The sequence below is a fragment of the Microchirus variegatus genome, assembly GCF_963457635.1.
Source record: "Microchirus variegatus genome assembly, chromosome: 14".
NCBI classification, from domain to species: domain Eukaryota; kingdom Metazoa; phylum Chordata; class Actinopteri; order Pleuronectiformes; family Soleidae; genus Microchirus; species Microchirus variegatus.
This window is the reverse complement of record NC_139815.1, coordinates 21,537,826-21,560,726: the sequence shown is the minus strand read 5'-3', so window position 1 is coordinate 21,560,726 and position 22,901 is coordinate 21,537,826. Positions and strand designations below refer to the sequence as shown.

At 40.0% G+C, this 22,901-nt stretch overlaps 2 protein-coding genes across 2 annotated transcripts in view; both read left to right on the top strand.

Moving 5' to 3' along the window:
• Nucleotides 1–2,875, top strand: part of ppfia1 (PTPRF interacting protein alpha 1) — a gene marked incomplete at its 3' end in the record, with an annotated part of 35,606 nt that extends 32,731 nt beyond the window's left edge. The window contains exons 26-29 of the mRNA XM_083900678.1: nucleotides 1,038–1,213; nucleotides 1,501–1,569; nucleotides 1,712–1,880; nucleotides 2,814–2,875. Coding sequence (XP_083756804.1) covers nucleotides 1,038–1,213; nucleotides 1,501–1,569; nucleotides 1,712–1,880; nucleotides 2,814–2,875 — 476 coding nt within the window. The remainder of the gene's footprint in view (nucleotides 1–1,037; nucleotides 1,214–1,500; nucleotides 1,570–1,711; nucleotides 1,881–2,813) is intronic.
• Nucleotides 2,876–5,561: 2,686 nt separating this feature from the next.
• Nucleotides 5,562–21,221, top strand: cttn (cortactin). The gene is made up of 15 exons (XM_083901264.1): nucleotides 5,562–5,696; nucleotides 8,165–8,273; nucleotides 8,368–8,441; nucleotides 8,552–8,681; nucleotides 9,069–9,179; nucleotides 10,413–10,467; nucleotides 11,225–11,335; nucleotides 11,891–12,001; nucleotides 13,614–13,724; nucleotides 17,704–17,759; nucleotides 17,838–17,907; nucleotides 18,008–18,237; nucleotides 18,671–18,806; nucleotides 19,062–19,142; nucleotides 19,919–21,221. Exons 2-15 carry the CDS (start codon nucleotides 8,190–8,192, stop codon nucleotides 20,053–20,055), a joined length of 1,497 nt encoding a protein of 498 aa, XP_083757390.1. The 5' UTR covers nucleotides 5,562–5,696; nucleotides 8,165–8,189; the 3' UTR covers nucleotides 20,056–21,221.
• The last annotated feature ends 1,680 nt before the right edge of the window (nucleotides 21,222–22,901 follow it).

Genomic DNA, 22,901 nt, shown 5'->3' with positions numbered 1-22,901 from the left:
GAGATGGACTCTGTACAGGCACCCAGTGTGAACTAGAACAATGCGCAAAAGTGCTAAGCTACCATTAAATTTGCTGTAGCAATGCTATAATCACCATGTAGTGTAATTATTTCTCAATCACTTTATTTGAATACATCCTAAAAATCCAGGAAACGTGTATGCAGTTTTAAAATAAACATTTATTTAGGGAAAAGACAGCTTATATGAGTTTTAGTTAAACCTGGAGAAGAACCCTAAATAATATTACTGGTAAAATTAGTTTTTCCTACTGTTTAATTTTGAAAAATATGTGCTGTGGAAAAGGTGTGTTATACCAGGTCGATTCAAGACATGCTTAATCAGTACATACACACAAACCTAGTACTTAATGTCTAAAATCTGTTGTTTTTTTATGTTGTTGGTAGCCATCATCTCCTGTCAAAACATGTTCACTGAATCCAGGGATAGGTTGGGCTACCTATAGTTTCCTTCACTTTTTAGGGATGTGGCAACACATTTGTAGGGTTAATTCAAGAGACCATAGACATGTTTTACCGTACCATGTACCGTTCATATGCCAAAAAATGCCATATCATAAATAAAAGCTTATGACATGTTATCGTTGCATCCAGGAGGAAGCAACTACAAAGCCTTATCAACACATAGGCACACACAGATAGTACATGCAAATAACACACCTTTTGAGTTATCACTTATGAGTATAATAAAAATTAAGGCTTACCATTTACAACCATCAGTTCTACATGATGTTGAACTCTAACTGCTGTGTTTACATAATCCAACCGCTATCCAACAAGCCTGTGTGCAGAAACACAAGGCCAATAACTATCAGTTTTGAATAGGTCTGAATGTGAGTGAAAGGTTGTTCGTCTGTATGCCTTTGGTCTGCGACGGACTCGCGACCTTTCCTGAGTGTACCTTGTCTTTAGCCCTGTCAGCAGTGATTGGGTCCAGTGAGCCCTGCAACCCTCATGTGGATGATAAAGCACTAGACGATGAATGTAAGAAGGATGTCTGTTACTCTGTTGTTGTTTCAGATGTGCTGGTGTGGAGTAACGAACGTTTGATTAGCTGGGTTCAGGCCATCGGACTCAAAGAGTACAGCTCCAACCTGTATGAGAGCGGAATCCACGGGGCGCTGCTCGCCCTTGACGAAACCTTTGACTACAACACCCTGGCTCTGCTGTTACAGATTCCAACACAGAACACGCAGGTAGACACAACACACATCCACACACTTATGCACATCTAATGATCAAGCACACTTGGCTGCACGTGCATAAGGTAAAGTTTCAGTTTTTTAAGAGTTGTACAGTTACAACCCTTACTGCAGGGTGCAGGGGTAGGAGCTGGGTTGTGGTTAGCAAGTGGGGAGAGATAAAAGCAGATAAAGTTCCTGCTCTTTTTTTGCTTTCTCTAATTGGTATTTGAATCATTCATTTGAATTTGTTCCATATCATGACTTCAGCAACTATCTTATCCTCCTCTTCTCTTCTTTAGGCCAGAGCAACTCTTGATCGTGAATTCAACAGTCTGATGGCCATTGGTACAGAGAGAAGAGTGGAAGAGGTGACCGCACACGGACACACACACACCCTTACACAGGAACACAAACCCAGTGTGAAGCCATTTGTGAAAATAACACACACACTCTTTTCCATACCTCTTTCTTTCTCTCTGCCTTGCTATTTCTTTGCCGCCTCTTTTCAAGGATGACGATAAGAACTTTCGCCGAGCTCCATCGTGGAGGAAGAAGTTCAGGCCCAAAGACATGAGAGGGGTCTCCTTGGGCGTGTCAGACACACTCCCTGCCAACTTCCGGGTGACCAGCACCAGCCCGGCATCTCCCTCCACACAGCCAAAGAGGAGTCCAATGGATGGTAAGTTGAAGGAGAAAGTCTTACCGTGAGTGTGCGTGTGTGTACTCAGTCGAATCTTCTCTGATTAGCTCTTGAGCTCTAATTCCTTGTCTACTTGATGAATGGCTTTGCTGCTCTGCAGTTTGTTTATGATGCTGTGACTAACTAACGGCATGTCTTTGCATGTGATTCTTGCCAACATGGAAACACAGGAAGTCAGTCTATACAGAGGCTGGACACTGCCACAGTCAGGACCTACTCTTGTTAACACAATGGTAAGATGTCATGCATCATCGTCATCATTCTGGTCCTTCGAATTATGACCCCGTTCAGACCTGATGATAACATCCATCTTGATTTGATTCTTGATTCTCTTTGAAACGCAATGCTGGCCACATTATTTTACGTGTGAACAGAAATGTGTTTCTGACTCAGCTGACAATCCTCTCGAGCGCTGCAGTTTTACAGTATTATATTTTATGACTTTGTCATTTGAAAGCCTTCATTCAGTGACACAAACTTGCCAAAGACAGCAGCTGTAGATCATCAGCTTGCTGTCTGTCAGCAGTACATCCTTTTAGTTTCCACTTGGAAAAGACGAGAAAAGATAACACCCTAGAATTAAGTGAGTGTAAATTTTATTATGTTTTAGTATGTTTCTTAAAATCCTTTTCCCCCTTAAATACCAGGTCTGAACGAGGCCACAGAAACAATCAGAGTATTCCTCACTGCACACTTTTCCTCTCTTTCCTAGAAGAAGAAAGCTTTCTTGTACTGGACTTTTCAGCTCTATTAATGCACGTTTTACGCCTCTCCTCTCCTCTCTTTCCCCTTTGTGTCGTCACCCCGTCCCCATCTCCACCCCACCTGGTCCTCGGCTTCTGTCCTGCTTCTCCTCTTGTGTTCGTTCATCTCTCTTTTCCCCTTTTCAGTTTATCCTCATTATTTCTATAGGTAGCCACTGGTCAGAGGATGAAGGGGAATTCCCTGCATTCAAGACCAGGATGATGAACTGAACTCACTATCAAGGACTCTAAAAATATGTTTTTTTTTGTTGTTGTTGTCATCACAGAGAAAGACCTTAATACTTCGTATCCCTAGAGGAAACGTTCTAGATTTATCAACATTGTTATATTTATGCCGACTGATGGGACATTTAATTGATTTTAGAATTTTATTATGTAATCATTTTTTCCCCCTCTATTCCCTTAATCATTACACGTTTTAAACACAAATACACATTTCTCCACTGTGCCCATGTTAAGCTCTGCTCTCAGATGTATGTATGAATGTTTTAACTGTCTGGAGTTTGTATATTTCTACCAACAGACATTTTATCTATAATCTTTTTTTTATAATCCTGATTCTATTGACCAGATGTATGTTTTTTCCTCTTTGAATTCTAATCATTGATTTTATGCTCAAGTGACTTTGATATGTGATATAACTTAATTCATATCCTTTGCCCTTTTTAACTGTTGTAATTTTCTTTTTAGCTTATTACCCGTACTTTTGTGTAAATGCATCTCTTAGGTCAAAGGATGTGTGAATATCAGACAAATTGCTGGAGTTGTCGGACAGTTTCACAAACTTGTCAGCACTGTGAGTCACCCATCACCTGTGATACTGCTGCTGAGCCAGGTGATGGAGGCAACAGATATCATGTGAAACACACAGAATATTTTCCTTTTCTCTTTATTTTTTCCATATCTGTGATACCAAAATGAAACTCTGGAATTTATGAATAAAGCCATATATAATTAGTAGCGGGGGAAGGAGGGATACAGAGGGCTTAATTCAGATGCAAGTGAAATCAGAAATTCAGGTTCTCTCTAGTTGACCTTGCATGCAGAAACTCCCCCACTAATCCCCACCCAACCCTACAACCTGCACGTCCCTTTAACAAAAACAAACCTTCCTCACCTCTGGAGAAACACACCCAGGCTCTGTTGTACACAAGGACTTGAAATGTGTACAGAGTCCAAAGTGTGGAAACTCCTTCAATGGACCAACTTCACTGAGGCCTCAGTTGATCCCCGCTTAACTAAGTGACCCTGAAAGCGGTGTGATCCACTCTCAAACCCTTTTTTTTTTTTTGTTAAGAAAACGAATAACATTGAAGATTTTATATGGAGCCTCATTGTTTCTTAACTGCTCTGTCCTCTGTTCTTATTTATTACTCATCCACGTCGTGTTTTTGTCAGTTCTTCATTCAGAGTTCACGCCTGATTCGTTCTTCCTCGCGTCTGCGTTTGTCCTGTTTGCTTTCACAACACAGGTTCCACTGAACGACAAGGAACCAAAGAGTTTTCTGTCTTTTCTCTCGTGTGACATTTAGTCAAAGCTTCAAGTAGAGACACCTTTTCTCTTGTTTGTGATGTAGTCATGAAGACACAGTGCAAATCCTGTTGCTGTTGTTTTTATTCCCTCTCCCTGTTGAAATTTCTTATCTTGTAACAATGATGTACAGTCTGAGTACTTATAAACTATTTTTATCACAGTATTATTTATTGCTTACTTTCAATAAAATACTGAAACCTATTTTCCACTGCAAATGAGAAAACTGAACCTTCGGGTTTTTTTTTTGTCTCCTCGCTTGAACAAGTAAAGACAAGATCTTTGTTGTGTCTATCATATAATGTGGCTGAACACAAAGCTTGGTGCATGGAAATGTGGTTACCAAGAATTCACAGTACTTGTTGCACTGTTAAATAAAATAATCCCCAAGAGAATAGGAAGTGGACACGCCTAAACTTCAAACTTCATACTTAATTATGTTTATACAGCCTTTCCAAACAAATCAATTCAAAGAGCTTTGCCTGACGAAACAAACTAAATTATAATAACCATTTGGAATTCAGATTTTGAGGTGTATACAAACGGGGTCATTAATGGACAATAAAAGATTTTTAAAAAAGTGAAATTTCAAAAATAAAAAGGTCAACAATGATATTTAAAGTGAATGAAATAAAGATGTGAGAGAAATATTGAATAAACCTGAGTTGTCATGAATGCAGTGTAAGAGCTAAATTGAATTGGGGGTTCTGGTGAATATTAACACTGTCACTTGATAGTATATTATTTTTTTGAAAAATTGTGTTATTCGGAGACATCGATGGATGGATGTACTTTACTTGCACCGACAGGACAGGCATGCCAGGCAAATGCTTGGGGCCTCGGGCACATTTTCAATAACAACCCTGACCTGTGAGTGGCAGTAATGAGGCCTACTGCTGATGAGAGCAGCTTATGAAGACTTGACTGGGATCCAACACAAGTCTGGAAAGACTCGATTTGATAGATCCAATTTTTCTGGTCAGCAACAGTGCTAAGACTCATGGAAAAACTGATTTTTTTAATGTATGTGTGATAAAGAGAATATTTCAGATGTGTGTGTATACATGTATTCATGAGGTTTGATAAGCATTGGCGTGTACAGGTGATGAGGGTGGGGTACCAACCAACCCCCCCCCCTAGATTCTAAGATCGCCTTTGACTTGATGTAGAAAAGATGTAGAGAAAGCTTAGTTCTGAAAGATTAATATTTTACATGAACATATTCATACAATGGTAGGACAGTTTATAAATTAAATCAGCCATTCAAACTGTTTTATTCGCCGTGTTCTCTTTATAAATACATTGTAATTATTATGAAAGCTGAATAAAGTTTTTAAGGAAAAAAAAAAGGGATAGTGGGAGAGCCGGAAGTGCACTGCCGTGGACTGAGACATTTCTGGTTCTTCTCCATCAACGGTCGATCCTGGAGCGGAGCACGTCCACCGGGCCGAGGACCAAACACATTTGATTCCCAAGTCGAAGCTTCGTTTGTCGTGGACGGTGAGTTCTGTGTGACAATATGAGCGTGGAATCTGAAGTAAAATGGCTCTCACTGACTCACTTATTCCAGAGGGAGGGATGTTAGCTTTAGCGTGCTAGCTAAATGGAAAACTGGGACGAGAAATTAGCAGAGCTGCAGCTGCTGACCGGGTTTTTTCTTTTTAGCTCGATATTGAAACATGTTTTTACACATGACTCAATTATTATGATGATGGTATAGAAATCCCTCAGCGGTGACACGGTCCTTAACAGGGTGTTGGTCCTGTTCAGAGCCAGTCTGACCCGAAAACCTGGAAGTGGGTCCGCTGACACAGCAGTGGTGTGTACGGTCATTAAACACCGCACGGAGACAGCGATGCGTTCAAGTGTATTTTGATTTTTTTTTTAAACAAATGATCTACACGCTCAATGTAAAACTCCACGGACACACATGTTCGCCGAGAACTATATCCAGTGTCTCTTCCACACGGAAATACGGTGGAGAATCTGGGGTTAGTTAACCGTGCTCCTTGTTAACATACTTTGTGTCGTGCTCAGGTTCACAGGTGTGTACGCAGAGACAGACAGTTTATTATGTTCTATTTATGTTCTAATGTTTGTAATGTCGATGGGTGTGGTGGCTGTGTTTTCCTGTCCTGCTGAAAGTTGGGACTCGCTGCTGCTTCCTGGTCTGAGCCACGTCCCATGCTAATACTGAGCTAATTCTCAGTCAATGTGCTGAGTCAGGACATGGGATTGGTACAGAAAGCTTTTTATTTGGTCCCAAATCTCTGATGTCTGATCATCGAAAATGAACCACACAGAGACACATTAACTGTAACAATGTGTGTACGTGTTTTAGTTCCACCGCGTCTGTCTCAGTATGATAAAAGGCAACCGTGATACCCGCTCATTACAGCGGGTAAAGGTATGCAGAGCATGTTGAACCTTGACAACAGCAGCTGAAGACCGCATTCGATGACACTTCTATGACTGAAGAAGTTGTCTTCTGGTTTTTTTTTTGAGTGTTTGTATGATTACACACTGATCTCTGTCCCTAGTAGGCTGCAATTTCTAATTATTCTCATAATCTGTAGATCCTTTTCTATATTAATCAGATACTTGTTTAGTCCATAAAATGTCAGAACATTTTGTAAAATGTTGATTGAAAATTGTGAAACATTACGACGTCCTCAAAAGTCTTGTTTTGTCCATAAACCTAAGATATGTTCACTTTACTGTCTTAAGACTAACTGACGCAATGTATTGCAAAGTTTCAATAATTATTTACATTTGGTACATTTTTCAAGAGTTTATAAATGTAACTATGTAGAAAGGGCAGATACTACTACTGTTTTGATGTTTATCACAGGCCTCTGAATTATACCAAGATAAATGTGCTGGTCTACTGCTGCCCTTTCTGTCTTTAGTTACTTAAATAATTACAAATGGAGGATTTCAAACGGTGAAGGCATAAAGAGACGTGTTTGAACTCACTGATGTAGGCAGCAGTGGATCAATAGCTGTTGTAAAATAGCTGATTTTCTCTATTTTCTCTCCACTTCAAGGTTCTGAGGTAACTATTCTGTTACGGCCCTGATGTGATTCATGAGAATCTGCTATGAAGTAGATTAGACCAAAATCCTAAACGTTGATGTTGGTTTTTAGTTTTTGTGCAGCATGGATAGATGGATTGATGCACCATTGCCAACACTAGATTTGAACAGTTTGGAGGATTAGTTGTGCTGCAGCACTAAATGTGACAAATGTCTGAAGTTCAGTCACAGTTCTTCTTCTGTTATGGTTCAGTCAGAGTTGATCTGAAGGTTCACAAATCGGAGACCCTCTTGTTCACAAAACCCCACTTTGTGTGATGCCTTCCTGAGATGCAGTGATGTTATCGTAATATATAATCACTGGGTCAGTTAGCGAAGACGTAAAGGATTTGGCTAAGAAGTCACATTTTAACGTGGGGGTTGTTTCCTGTTGTTTATATTTTGTTTGTCTTAATGATGAGGTGCCTTCTGGGACAAGAGAACCATTTATTTTGACTTCTAACCCCTTCAGTGTCGTCATGGTGGCAATTAAGTTGTTATTTCCTTGTGGACATTGGTGTGGGAGAGTGACCAGACATATTTTGCTCTGTGGACAAAACCAGACATGACATAAACATCATTTTGAGGTTTCAGAAAACATTTATCATTTTTTTTAAACTAAATAAGTAATCGATTAATTGAGAAAATAATTGACTGATGATTAAAATAATTAGTTGCAACCCTAGACTTAAGCTGACACATTTATTAACGGAGAGCCTTTAGTTAAATGGATAAAATCTGTTCTTCCTTGAGTTTGAGAGCAAGCACATGCGCCTCATTTTCTGTGCAGGGGGCTTGCACAGTACAGTCAGCACTGACCTCACTTCAAAAAAAAAACCTTTAGTGCTTAAACATGTGAATGGAGATTTAGTTCACATATTTTTTGTGTTTCAGTTTGCGTGGCAGAGGCTCACTGAAGATGTGGAAGGCAGCAGCAGGACAGTCCATCAAGGTGGAAGTTGATGACGGTGGAGACGACTGGGAGACGGACCCTGACTTTGAGGTATGTTATGTTCACCTACTCCTCTTTTCACCTCCTCTTCCTCTTGCTCTATCCTTCATGCTCCTCATTGCTATCCCTTTTCCTGGACTTCTAGAATGACGTGTCGGAGAAGGAGCAGCGCTGGGGGGCCAAGACGGTGTCTGGTTCAGGACATCAGGAGCACATAGAGTGAGAAATCCAACTGTTTTTGTTCTCTCCAATATTAATATTACTTAATATTAATGTGAAGGTGTGAAGATTCATCATGTGTCTCCTTTGTGTGTTCTCCCTCGTTTAAGTATCCACCGGCTGCGTGAGACGGTTTCGACCGAGCACACCAGCTTGAAGCAAAAGGAGCTGGAGACCATGCCTAAGGCTTCACATGGATATGGAGGAAGGTTCGGAGTCCAGCAGGACCGCATGGACAAGGTGAGAGACACTGGACTGACACAGGTGGATGAATCTGTAAAGGTTTTAAGTTTTCAAAGCTGTGTGGCACAAAATGATCAGTTAGTTATGTATTAAACACTGCTGCTGCTTCTCTTGTGTTAACGAAGTCATTTAATCGCATCAGATTTATTTACATGTGGCTTTTTAAATACGCTCTGTATTCAAAGAGAAATTGTGATGCAGTGAAATGCATTGTTAGTCAAATATGAATCGCATCCGAATTGTCAGCTACCTCGAGATTCCCAACACTGTGTAAATCCTATGTGGTGACTGAGACCTTCTGGCTGTCCTGATCTTTTTCACGACTCCTCACAAAAATCCCAAACAAACAGGAAACATGCTGTTAAAAAGGTTTTTCTTCTCCAGTCCGCTGTAGGTCACGAATACCAGAGCAAGTTGTCGAAGCACTGCTCCCAGACGGACACATCCAAGGGCTTTGGAGGAAAATATGGCGTGCAGTCAGACCGCGTTGACCAGGTATTTCCTGTTGCTTTGAGCTGACACATTTGGTGATTTGTCTTCTGATGAGGGGAAAAAACGTCTCCTTTATGTTTTCATGTTGTAGGACCATCCATCCCATTCTTGTGAACACAGTATCTGAGGGATGAATGTTCAGAAAGGTTCACATAGACTGAATCTGATGAGAATGTGGTGGCTAAAAGCCAAGGTCATTGTGACCTCAATATCAATACTGCTAGCACAAAGATTCACTTGAACTTGAACTGTGTTGTTAAGCGAAGGTCATGGCTGTTTTGTGAGTGTTTTGTGATTTTTTTTTTTTATACAACAGACAAAATGGTAAATTATATACTTAACACTTAATTAAATACAACAACCAATAAGCTCATTTAAGTATAAATCATCTATTGAGGTAGAGCTGGACAATATCAATAAATTCAGTGATCACATGTTGTCAAATATCTTGACATTGAGCATACACAGTTGGACTTTTGATAAACAATCATGAGCGTAGACGTGATGTGGATACAGCTATTACTTTACAGTATTCAAAAACACTAGCATTGGAAAACAAAAAACATTATCTAAACTCAAAATGATCCAGTCTCACGGTAAAAAGTCTCTTTTCTGCTGTGACATAAGACAAAGAAAAGGATCACATTCATAACGCACCTTGAAAATAATGGAATAGTCCTGTCCAACATAAGTTATTTATGGTTGTCAGACTGTAAGGAAATGATCTCATTTATAATACAACGTGTAAGTTAGATTTTCCAGAGGGACCAGTTCATCTACAATGTTATGCCAACCCTGAACAGATTTTTTGTAATTTATCCAGTTCAAAAGTATATTCTTCCTGGTGATCAATGTAAGAATCGGAGTGTGTTATCTTAAAGTGATGGTAATGTTTTTTGTAAAAGGTACACGTATCTGGAGCTGACTGTGCTGCGCATGCTGCTTGCGGCAAGAGCCAGATTGAGAGAGGGATACTTTCTCTTATTGCAAACATGGCTGCTATCAGGGACACTAGAAAAATTACATTTTAACCACTTGACAAATAAAATCCACACTATTTTAAGATAAGGTGACCAGCATATTCTTAAGATAGACATGAAATCCAGCCACCCTTGATGAACACTTAAAACTTTTCTTCTTTTTTTTTAAATCTGTGATTGTTTATACCCACGAGAGTAGTCAAACATGCACAGACACATCAGCTGAATAATAATGTTCTTTCTTGTCTCATTCCAGTCTGCACTTGGGTTCGAGTATGCAGGCAAAACCGAGAAACATGCTTCACAAAAAGGTAATGTCAGGACTTGTTGCTTTTTCCGCCTGAGCTGCTCTTCACCAGCCTGTTATGTTTCCTGATGTTTTGCAGGAGACACTAACGGCTTAAGTTTGTAGCTGGTTAGCAGCTGTTCCATGTGTGCTCCATGATCAGGTTATGCTGCACAGACACACATGCTTAGAACATGTTTATAGGTGCTGATCCTTTCAGCCTTCTATTTACAGTTCATTATGTAATAGTCAGTGTCAGATTTGCAGAGAGCGAAAGGTTTACAAAACGACACAAACTTCAGGAAAATCCTGTCTGACAGTAAAAAAGATTCTTAAGATATCATAGACTACATTTTATTAGATTAACCTTTTGTTAAATCTCTTTCTCTGAGTGCCTGCATGTCTAATGCGGGACCTTTGTGCCCCCATCACAATGGGTGTGCACACTGAAGACGGACTTGTCAGTACCTCATACAACATACTGTCTCATACTGTCGCTTAAATATTGTGCCTGTGGCTGCAAAGAAATTAACACGATGGGGAAGTGTAAAAATACTTTGAATTCATTGTCGTCAGCTGAGGAGGTGGTCTTTAACGTGTCCTAGTGACAGATTTGTGTTCAAACATGTAAAAGAATCTGGACACGTGTCCCAGAATTTGTGGTATAAAGACAAATTCAGGACAGTCACGCCTGCATTGCATGGAATTGGAAATTGGTTACTCAAGGACCAATTGCTTCCACCCTGACTTTGACCCGTGCCCCTCTCTGCTTCGCTGTTTAGACTACTCCAGTGGGTTTGGGGGGCGATATGGAGTGCAGACAGATCGTGTCGACCAGAGTGCAGTGGGCTTCGATTACCAGGGCAAAACGGAGAAACACGAGTCTCAGAAAGGTTTGTCTACACTTCCTGCTACACAACGTTGCCATTAACGTGGAAATATCCAGTTAAACACTAACACACCTACAGACAGGGAACATCTTTACGCAGGTCCAGACACACTCATGTTATTTTGCCTTTCTTCCTCTTCCTTCATTCCTCAGCCTATGTTTCTGTAAGGTGTGTTTTCACTGCAGCTGCATGTGTGATGTGACATCACTGCTAAAAAGATAACATATTTCCAACAATTTTACCCACACACACACACACACACACACACACACCAATTTTTGTATGTGTCTTTTATCTGCAACAACATAAAGTCGTTTATAACGTTACCTCAAGGTTTCAATCACTTACACCCATGTTTGTGAATGGGTATGGGTATAATAGATAGCGCTGCACAGAGCTTTATGTATGGTGAATGGTAAAAGTATCAACACGAGAACAGTGTTGTATAAATACAGACAATTTACCAAACCATTATATTCTCCCTGAGATCAAATATGATTGATTTTACGTGTGATCTTCATTAACTCAGCTCCACCTTTGTTTTCTTCTCATTGGCAGATTACTCCAAAGGCTTTGGCGGCAAGTATGGTGTCGAGATGGACAAGGTGGACAAAAGTGCTGTGGGCTTTGAGTACCAGGGCAAAACAGAGAGGCACGAGTCACAGAAAGGTACGTGGCACATTTTTATATTTTTTACCTTTTATGGACAGATTGAACTGTTGATTCAGAACAGTTTACAACATTCTGCCATCTGTTATTTCCTGGGGAACAAAAATAATTTAGTGCTATGCAAAAGGTTAACACGCGTTAACGCATGACACGTTTCTATGACGACTGCCCGGAGAAAGATGCGCATGACGTCATGTTTACTTGCCGCGACACCGGAGTCTAGGCACCGTTTATCCGTTAGCTTCATTAGCTCCTTTTAGCGCCGTTAGCGCGCCTTCATTCGAACTGGAGCGGTCTGTTTATTAAACGAAAAGCAGAATAACCAGCGTACCTGTGTGCGTGTGCCTCTTTTAGCGTTACTTAACGTGCTTTAACGTTGACACTGTTAAACGCCGTTTGCACGTTAACGTTTGACAGCACTAAAACAATTATATTAATATTATACAAGTGTATACCTTAGGTAGCATCTCAGTTACTGCTCTGCACAGGCATAACACCATGGAGCTTTTTAAGTAAGAAAGTAAGTCATTTTATTAATACAGTTACAAAGTGCTGCATAATACGCACAAATCAACAAACGATAAGATGCAAATATTCATAGAGGTTTATATATAAATGTGCACTTTCCCCTACAGCAAAGCACGTTATCAATCATCTTATTATCCCTTATGTAACATATGGGCCACAAACTAATGGAGAACAACAACTATGCCTGATTTCAGATGAAGCTCATATTGATAATATTTCCACGTTTAGCTAATATAACTGCGCAAATCCAACCATTACAACTGTGTGTATGTTGATTATTGTATTGTAGAGTGTGAAAGAACCTGTAGCTTCTTGTCTGACACACACTTGCACAGCCTTTACTGCTCACTAGGCCAAGAACAGACAGCCTGTAGATAATGGTCTGCCATTGACAGTGAAGGTGACCTCAGGCTGAGTTTGCTCTCCATGTTTGTATACAAGATAAGAAATTCCTCCTCACAGCAGTTGGGGCAGCTGTGGCCTAGTGGTTAGGGCTTCGAGCTCGAGACCGGAAGGTAGCCGGTTCAATCCCCGACCAGTCCGCGGCTGAAGTGCTGTTGAGCAAGGCACCTAACCCCCTCACTGCTCCCCGAGCGCCGCTCACTGGCATGGCAGCTCACTGCGCTGGGTTACATGTTCTACACCTCACTGTGTGCTGTGTGTGTTCACTAACTCACTGCAAAATTGAATTTCCCCTTGCGGGACTTAAAGGGTTCTTAATCTTAATCAAATTAATCTAATAATCAAAATAAATCAATTGAACATAAGAATAAATTAGAGCTGCAGAAAAAAAACATTTAGACACAAAACATGGATATTTCTGGCAGTGTCATCATGCTACAAGATGATGTTATCGCACGCTCTGGTTAGAGTCAGAACCTGACCTTTGTTCAACTTACCAGAGGAAAGATAACATTTATTTCAATGTTTCTCAATCTTCAGAAGTCAGTGATTAAACACTACATGAACTGTGATTTCACAGACAATGTAGGCAATGAAGGTGAAAAACGGGTATCGGAATGGATTAGTGTCTGAGTGTGTTAATGATGTCGGATGCGTTTTTTTGTGTGTTGTGTTTCTGCAGACTATGTGAAAGGCTTTGGTGGAAAGTTTGGCGTTCAGACAGACAGACAGGATAAATCAGCACTGGGATGGGACCATCAGGAGAAACTGCAGCTCCATGAGTCTCAGAAAGGTACTGGATCTGTTTGTTTTTTTTGTCCGATGAGGTTTTGTTTACAATAGTGTGCTGCCTGTTGATCAGGATTATGATTAAACTTTAACAAACTTTGTGTGACATAACAAAAGGTAAAAAAATATACATTGTATATACAAATATACAGTGTACATTTCTTTACACTTCAGCCTCACCTACTGCCTGTTTGCTTTATAGCGAGAGGGAGAGAGATAGATGAAATCTGCCCTTGTATAATAATTCTAGCCTACACTGGGATTTCCTGTTGTTGTCGACTCTACTGTCTCCACATACAGCTGCAAAAATACAACATTCACGTATTCAGGTTCAGCCTGGATGGTAAAACTCTGATGTTGCCAGTGCAACATGACATCAAACAAACATCAGAATCAATCATGCTGTAAATATGAACATTTTAAAAAAAGGCAATGTGTTCACTGCTTCCCTGTTTTCACTTTCTTGAAAATCTTACAACAAACAGCAGTGTTTCCCGATCAAGTGCAAAAAGCTTTTTTTTTTTTTTTTGAAACTGAAGGAAATGGTTGTTCACAAAGAGCCCATTGTGAGTGTTTGACTGTGTAACCTTTTATTTACTCTGGGCTCCACACTTCAGCTCTGATGTGGTTTAACTGGTGGCTTTGGTTTCGTCTTTCAAAGGTCGATGACTTCCTCAGTCTGCGGTTTGAAAAAGAGGAAATGAAACATCCAGAACTGAGGCTCTCACAGATCACATATTGAAATCAGGGCCTTTGTTTCCTTTGATTCCTGATGGCCAGTTTAATGAAAGTGCTCAGATTCATTTCAGCATCTGACAATTTGTACCACAAATGTTTAGCAGTTAATTTAAGAGCTGCAACTAAAGATTATTTTCATAATCAATTAATCTGTTGATTATTTTCTTGGTTAATCAAGTACTTGTTTGGTCCAAAAATGTTTACCATTCCTTGAAATGATGACGGTTTTAATGATTTCTTTGTAATATGGAAAACTATAATATAATATTCACATTTAAAAAGCTGAAAAATCAGAAGTTTTTTGTTTTTTTTAGATTATTGAGAAAAAAAAAACATTAAAACTGATTAATCGATTATCAAAATAGTTCACTATTAACGTTATACGTAACATAATTGATAAATAAACAATACATCAACAGCCCTAGTTGACTTAATGCCACCTCAATGAGGAGATGCATATATGGAGATAGAACAGCGATTGTGAAACCTGCTTGTATATACTGTGTGAACCGAGCAGTGACTCAAAGACACTTGGTCACAGCTTAAAAACATGTTCCTGGCACTAAGTCGAGACAGACTGAGCTGAGTGCAGATTCTGTGGTGATGGGACGCTGCTTTGAGGGAGACTCACCGCTCACAGACCCATGTACATGCTCTGTGACACAGAGGAAGGATTATTGTGGATGCTTCTTGCCGTTTTCATCCTATCGTTTGCTGCTTTACTCGCATTATATTGCTGTTGTGCATCCACAAATAGTGCCACCATCAGTGACATGAAATGTCACCACAGACATGAAAACTAAACGGCTTTACTGAGAAACACTGAGATTTGTGTGCAGTCGATCGGCTTCATCAGCGTTGTGTCCATTTATTTGGCAAACAGACATTTTAAGTTGCACGTTTGAGCTTTAAACTAGAAATTCCTTTAGGTCTGTATGGAAGAATAATAGGATGTAGCATAAAGAAGTTCAGTTTGAGAATGAAGTGAATGTTTTATCCAGTCAGAGCAGTGACTGACAGCAGTGAGTGGTAGTAGTCTTCACATCTATCTTCAGTCTTTTATCCTGTTTTCTTTTGAATGGCTGTCAGAGGGTGAATCCAGATCTAAAAATAGATATTCACAACAAGTAACACATTTCCAACATTCAAAGTCAAATTACATTTTTCTGCATTTTGTTATTCTGTAAAATAGGGCCACTGACACGGATACATCTGGTTTTTTTTGCTTTAAGACATTATTGTATCTCTGTCACGTCACTAAACCTGTCTCTGTCCTTGAAATCTCGCTGTGTGTATCATTGTCTCTATGTTTGTCTTTCAATGAGGGGTGTAACAGTACATAGAAAATACAGCTTGGTTCACTTTTCTTGATATAATTGGTCATATTTTTAATTCGATGCCTCATTTTTGATCTTGCTCTGACCCTGCTCTCTCTTTGGTGTGCAGGAGTCGTTGTTTCTGGTACAGTTGCACCCCGACTTAAATGTAATGTTTGTGACGTGTGTGTTGGCGTCTGTCCATATATGTGTTGTGTTGTATTGCAGACTATAAACGTGGGTTTGGAGGGCAGTATGGGGTTCAGGCGGAGAGGCAGGACCAGTGTGCCCTCGGCTTTGAGCACAAGGAGAGCCTGGCCAAGCACGAGTCCCAGAAAGGCACATAATCCCAACTCCCCATATCCCACCTTCCCTGAACTCAACACCCAATCCCTCCTCTCCTGAAGTCACCCGCTTCCCCCTTTCGACGCGTACCTACCCTTCCCATCTGTGCTCTTTTCCTGAAGCTTTTTTTTTTGTTGTTTTTTTTTTTTTTTTTTAATAAGTGATGGACACGACTCCCTCCTGGTCTGTTACAGATCCTCCCACCTCTGTAGCACTCTGTTACAGTGTGGGCAAACAATGAGAATAGTCTATTCCACAGGTTAATTGTCAAAAAAAAAAAATCCCATGAGAACACCCAAACTTATTTTGCCTTTCAGTTCCCGTGTACAATGTCTGTTTTTATATATCTGTCACAGGCTGAGAGAGACTGAAAACATAAATGTTAAACAGGACACAACTTAAAAGAAGCTGAGAAGTGTAGTGTTATTTAAACAGGGGGAAATAGTACATTAGTTGAGGACTTGTTTCAGTGCTGTATTTTTCCATCAAACTGAATGTTGGGTGCAGCAGAACAGTGTTTGCTTGGCTTAAATTACAGTACTTCATACTATAAAGTACTGTAATTTATTCCTGCACATTATTGGTTTTGGCTGTTTCCTGGGATTTATTGACTAACATGTAGAATATCACCAGTATTATATGATATTTCATTACTAATTAATATTCCCTCAAAGCATTTTATCCAGTAGAAGTTTTTATTGATTTTTTTTCTGTTTTAAGATATTTGATGCCCCATGAAGGATTGATGAAGTGGCAAATTAAAGATGAAATGTGTCCCAGGTCAGTTACCAAACGGGGCAACAATAATCCAGCAGCTACATTTTTCCTCGAAACTTTGGTGTGGGAAAGCAAGGTTTCCTTCAGTTTCCACTCAGAAAAGGCACATAATCTTAACATTCTGAATACCTGATCTGTTGTAGATTTTATTGGGTTAGCTTTATTAAGTGGCTAAAATAAAGTAAGAGTACAAGTATCTCATACAACTTTTTAAAAATATATATCCCATTGTTTGTCTGTGCTGCTCAGGTCAAACAGGTTTTAATTCCTTATGCATTATTTATTTATATGTTTTACCTATTTTTAATTCCATCGTCAGCACTTTATTGGAATGAACCACCCTCTTTTTGGCCCCTTCCCTTCTGTCACTGCTGCACTGAGGCTGCTCATTTGCTTATGACTTTATTTTGTGCATGATGGTCATGTGGTCATTTTATTGCGGCCTCCAGCTGCAGCCCCCCACAGACCGCAGTAGACCTCCAGTGCTGCGACTGAGAACAACATGGCTGCTTTTCCCTGATGTTAAGATTCTCTCGTCACTGTTTTGCGCATCATTTTTCTTTCTTTCCTTTTACATATTTTGCATGAGCTCGTCAGTCTGTCATGACTTGGCAGTTTTCCTGTGGGGGAACAAAAAACACAGTCGGCTTCATCTGAACCTGCAGACCAGACCAAGCCACTGTGTGATGGATTGAAATCAAATCAATGAAGTCCATTCGTCCTGGTCTGAGGTGTGACGGTGCCGACTGTGGTTGAATCATTGAAGTGAGACAGGAAATGACCTTGATTTATCTTCTTTGTCACCAGATTATTCTAAAGGGTTTGGAGGAAAGTTTGGTGTCCAGAATGACAGGATGGATAAGGTAAGTGTGTTTGTTTGTGTGTGTGTGTAGTCCTGTAGCGTAGGCTCTGTCACATGTCTTTGTCTATCTTCTGAACAGAGTGCGGGGACATTTGAAGACGTGGAGAAGCCGACCTCATCTTACCAGAAAACCAAACCTGTGGAGGCTGGTGAGTTTCCATCAGCTGTCGGTGTGTGTTTTGATTGCAAACCCTTTGGTAACGCGTGACCTCGCATCACTTCCCTGTCTCTCTACCCTCGATTTTGCAGCCGGCAGCAGCACAGGAAGCATCAAGGCCCGCTTCGAGAACATCTCCAAGCAGAAAGAGGAGGAGGACAGGAAGAGGGCGGAGGAAGAGCGAGCGCGTCGACAGGCCAGGGAGAAGCAGGAGCAGGAGGAGGCGCGGCGTAAGATCGAAGAAACGCCCAAGGCTCCGTCTCCTGCCCCGGCTGCGAGTCCCAGTCCCGCTCCGAGCCCAACGCCACCTGTCCAACATCATGTGAGCCTCTCACTCTCATATTGAACTGCAGCATCTGTTCCATAAGTCCCATGCACAAGGGTTTTCAAGGGTTTTCTAATCATCCAATAGTCTTCTAACGCAATTGGCAAACCCAATGTACCATTAGAACACTGGAGAGATGGTTGCTGGAAATGAATAGAATAGTCGTTTACCACATTAACAATGTATAGAGTGTAATTCTGATTAATTTAATATATTAATATATTTAATATATTCAAAAAAGTGCTTTTCCTTCAAATATAAGGACATTTCTAAGTGACCCCAAACTTTTGAACGGTAGTGTATCTACACCCTTGATTCATACGCAGGGCTGACTGACATCATGGGGCACTCAAACAAGTATATAATACGAGAATTAACGTCTTGTGAGATTCAGTTTATTTGACGTCAGATTATTGATTTGTCTCGTCAGGTCACAGAGGAAGCGAAGTACAACGCCGCTGAAGAGAACGGAGAGCAGCTGTACGAGGAGGAACCACAGAGTCGGCGCGAGCCGGCGCCACAGGAGGATCTCTACAGGACGCCTGAGGAACCCGCCGCTGTCACAGGTTAAACTGTCACCTTATCTGCATCGTTTAGAGAAATGGAAATGATTGGTGTTAAAGCCAAAGTTCACACTACAGGACGTTCAGAGATGTATACATGATGTATGGTCCTGGGGATTTTTTGCAGTCGCTGGGAATCAACAGTGACCATCGTCATGCACAACACGATCAGGAAGAGTCACTGGCTGACGCTTCAGTATATTGTTCACAGACAGTGATGCCCTGTATCTAAAGTCACACTTTTTTTTCCTCCTGCAGACGAGCAGCAGCAGCAGCAGCAGTTTGAGTACGGCGAGGACCTCGGGGTGACGGCGGTGGCGCTCTACGACTACCAAGCAGGTGAGAGACACCGTGAATGGACTAAGTGATGCCAACATTTTAACTGACACCAATGTGACATCATCAGGATCAATGACCGATCACAAAAGAGCAACACGGCTTGAAGGGAGGGCGGGTCGAGGAGTGTTTAGCCGATGAAGTAAAATCCAAACGTCACAGTTTTTTGGCACTTATCTGTTAAAGAGAACATATTATGCAAAAACAACTTTTTAATCCTTTTAATATTATATTTGGGACTCTGGAGGCCCTATGAGTAGGCAAAGTGTGAAAAAAGATGACTCACTCATGTTTTTGTGGTCCGCCTCAGTCTAAGTACAGGAGATAAAACACCTGATGTTGACTTCCTCAGGTTATCTGACGTCAGAGTTGGATTTGCTGTCTCGCAGCTTTGTCCCTAAAAAAACGTGAGAGTGCAGGCGAGGGCAACAGTATCTGGATGAGAGGAAGTCTACAAAGTGTTTTGGCAGCACAGAGTTCTACACAAACTTCCAGCCTCAGAGGATTTACGTGTCCAGTGGATACATATTGTATATGACGGCAATGTGCCGGCTAGAGTGGGCAAATGATGGCTTTTCCAAATGCTTGTGAGTAGTGATAGTGAGTCGCCCTGATATTCTCAGCCCTATTATGGAGAATTTAAAGCTAAAACTGTGAAACCATTTATCTGATCACTTCAACCTACATGTTTTTAACCAGTTTATTATCAGAAAAAAAAAAAATGTGGCATTACGTCAGTCCACAGCAGCTTCCTCTTAGTCACTCACTTCCTGTTTCAGCTGGCGAGGACGAGATCTCCTTCGACCCAGACGACATCATCACCAACATCGAGATGATTGACGAAGGCTGGTGGCGAGGCGTGTGCAGAGGCTCCTACGGCCTTTTCCCCGCCAACTACGTGGAGGTTCGGCAGTGATGACTCCGCCCCCCCCCCCCCGCGTCACAGACAACGTTGAGCGTCTCTGTGTCCTCATGCAGAAAAAAAGAGATGATTTCAGAGCCGCTTCTTCTTTTTTCCACGCTTTTCCCCCCTCACGTTGGTTCCTCGACGCCGTGCGAGACATCGACCTCGTGTGTCGTCCTCTCGCCCTCTGTTCCTCCCTCTGTCTCAGTTTGACATCATTTCGTTTCTCTGTATGCAGCAGTAGACGAGCAAGAGTTATCTCAGCATTCAGAGCGGAGTTAACGCCTCGCTCTGCGCCTCAACTCTGAAATAGTTAAAGCTAGAGGTCGCGGTTTCCTGAAAACATATCAGCTCTTTGTTGATTCCTCATTTTAGAGATTAATTTCTCGCCAAAGAGCAAAGACACGCACTCTAGTCTCAGATGAGTCTCGTGCTCAGTAGTTAAGATCGAACAAAACCTTTTTTTTTTTTTTTTACTGTATATTGATGGTTATATACTGGACCAAAAAGCTGACTACCCTCTGTACTTCTTGGTCTATGAGTCTGTGTTTCACTCGAGTTTATCGTCAGTCAGTTGAGTATTGGTGAAAAAGTGTTTTCTCTGAAAATCAGGTCCGAGGCTTGATTCTATTTTGATGAGTAATGATTATGATAAGGCTTCATCCTCTACACATAATGTTTCCTACAAAAACAATACAGATCATCGCGTTATTTGAATCATCTTCAGACATGAAACAGTTGAAAGTTCTGATTACTTTGAGGAATATAAAAAAAATAAACCTGTCTTTGTATGTCGATGTGGACCACACTGTATTTGTGGATGTTCAGGATTTGGTTTTTTTCTCGTGTCATAATGTGTTTGTTGACACATGAGGCAAAGATGACGACGGCTGTCTTCCATCATCATGGCCGAACAATGTTGCCAACCTGAAGAGTAAATGAGTGAGTGCAGAAAAACTGGCTGGTGCAAAGGAAAGAGGCCTTTGATGTGCGTGTGCGTGTGTGTGAGGGCTTTCACAGATTTTGTCTTTAGGGTTTTATAGTTTAAAAAACAAAAGTGACCTTTTCAAATGCATTATTTTATCTGTACCTCTGTTTGCTCAAATCACATCATTATTATCAGCTTGTACCTTCTTTCTTTTTTTTTTTCTTTTTTTTGAATAAACTATGAATGATGACATTGTTTGGGCAGCTGTTATTATGTTTTTGTCCACATTTGTCTGTCCATGACCAGCATCAATTGAAAAAGTAACAGTTCTCTCTGGGCTTCCCGAGCACTTGTGCTATGTTTGGGCACGAATAAAGAACAATGGTGACTTTATAAAAGCCTGGCCATTATTCACCAGCAGAAACAAGTGTAAATAAATATGGCGTAGACATCGATAAAAAATTTGGACAACACAGTATAGTATGTCTTTTTTTTGTCAAATTTTGGACAACATAGCATATTATGTCGTTTTTTGGACAAATTGTGTACAACATAGTATAGTATGTTTTTGTCAAATTTTGGACCAAAACATTTTTTACAAACATTTTGGACAACATAGTAAAGTATGTCGTTTTTGTCAAATTTTGGACATAAAAATGTTTTTTTAAAACATCCATTTGGTCAACATGGTATATACTATGTCGTCCAAAATTTGACAAAAAAAAGACATACTATACTATGTTGTCCAAATTTTTTTGAAAAAAATGTTTTGGTCTAATATTTGACAAAAACAGCATACTATACTATGTCGTCCAAAATATGACAAAAAACGACAAACTTAACTTTGTTGTCCAAAATATTTTGAAAACAATTTTAGGTCCAAAATTTGACAAAAACGACATACTTTACTATGTTGTCCAAAATTTGACAAAAAACGACATACTATACTATGTTGTCCAAAATTTGACAAAGGAGGACATACTATAATATGTTCTCCAAATTTTTTATAAAAAAGTTTTGGTTCAAAATTTGACAAAAAACGACATACTATACTATGTCGTCCAAAATTTTTTGGTCCAAAATTTGACAAAAAACGACATACTATACTATGTTGTCCAAAATTTTTTGGTCCAAAATTTGACAAAAAACGACATACTATACTATGTTGTCCAAAATTTTTTGGTCCAAAATTTGACAAAAAACGACATACTATACTATGTTGTCCAAAATTTTTTGGTCCAAAATTTGACAAAAAACGACATACTATACTATGTCGTCCAAAACTTGAAAAAAACGTCACACTTTACTATGCAGTACGTCATACTATACTATGTCTCCAAAATGTGACCAGTTTTTTGAAAAACGTTTTTTTGGTCCAAAACTTGACAAAAACGTCACACTATACCATGCAGTACGTCATACTTTTCTATGTCTCCAAAGTGTGACCATTTTTAGGAGAAAAAAAATTTGGTCCAAAATTGGACAAAAACGACATACTATACTATGTCGTTTTTGATTCTGACAATTTTTTTGAAAAACGTTTTTATGGTCCAAAACTTGACAAAAACGTCACACTATACTATGCAGTACGTCATACAATACTATGTCTCCAAAATGTGACCATTTTTGGAGAAAAAAAATTTGGTCCAAAATTGGACAAAAACGACATACTATACTGTCGTCCAAATTTTTTGGGAAAAAATGTTTTCGTCTAATATTTGACAAAAACAGCATACTATACTATGTCGTCCAAAATATGACAAAAAACGACAAACTTAACTTTGTTGTCCAAAATATTTTGAAAACAATTTTAGGTCCAAAATTTGACAAAAACGACATACTTTACTATGTCGTCCAAAATTTGACAAAAAACGACATACTATACTATGTTGTCCAAAATTTGACAAAAGAGGACATACTATACTATGTC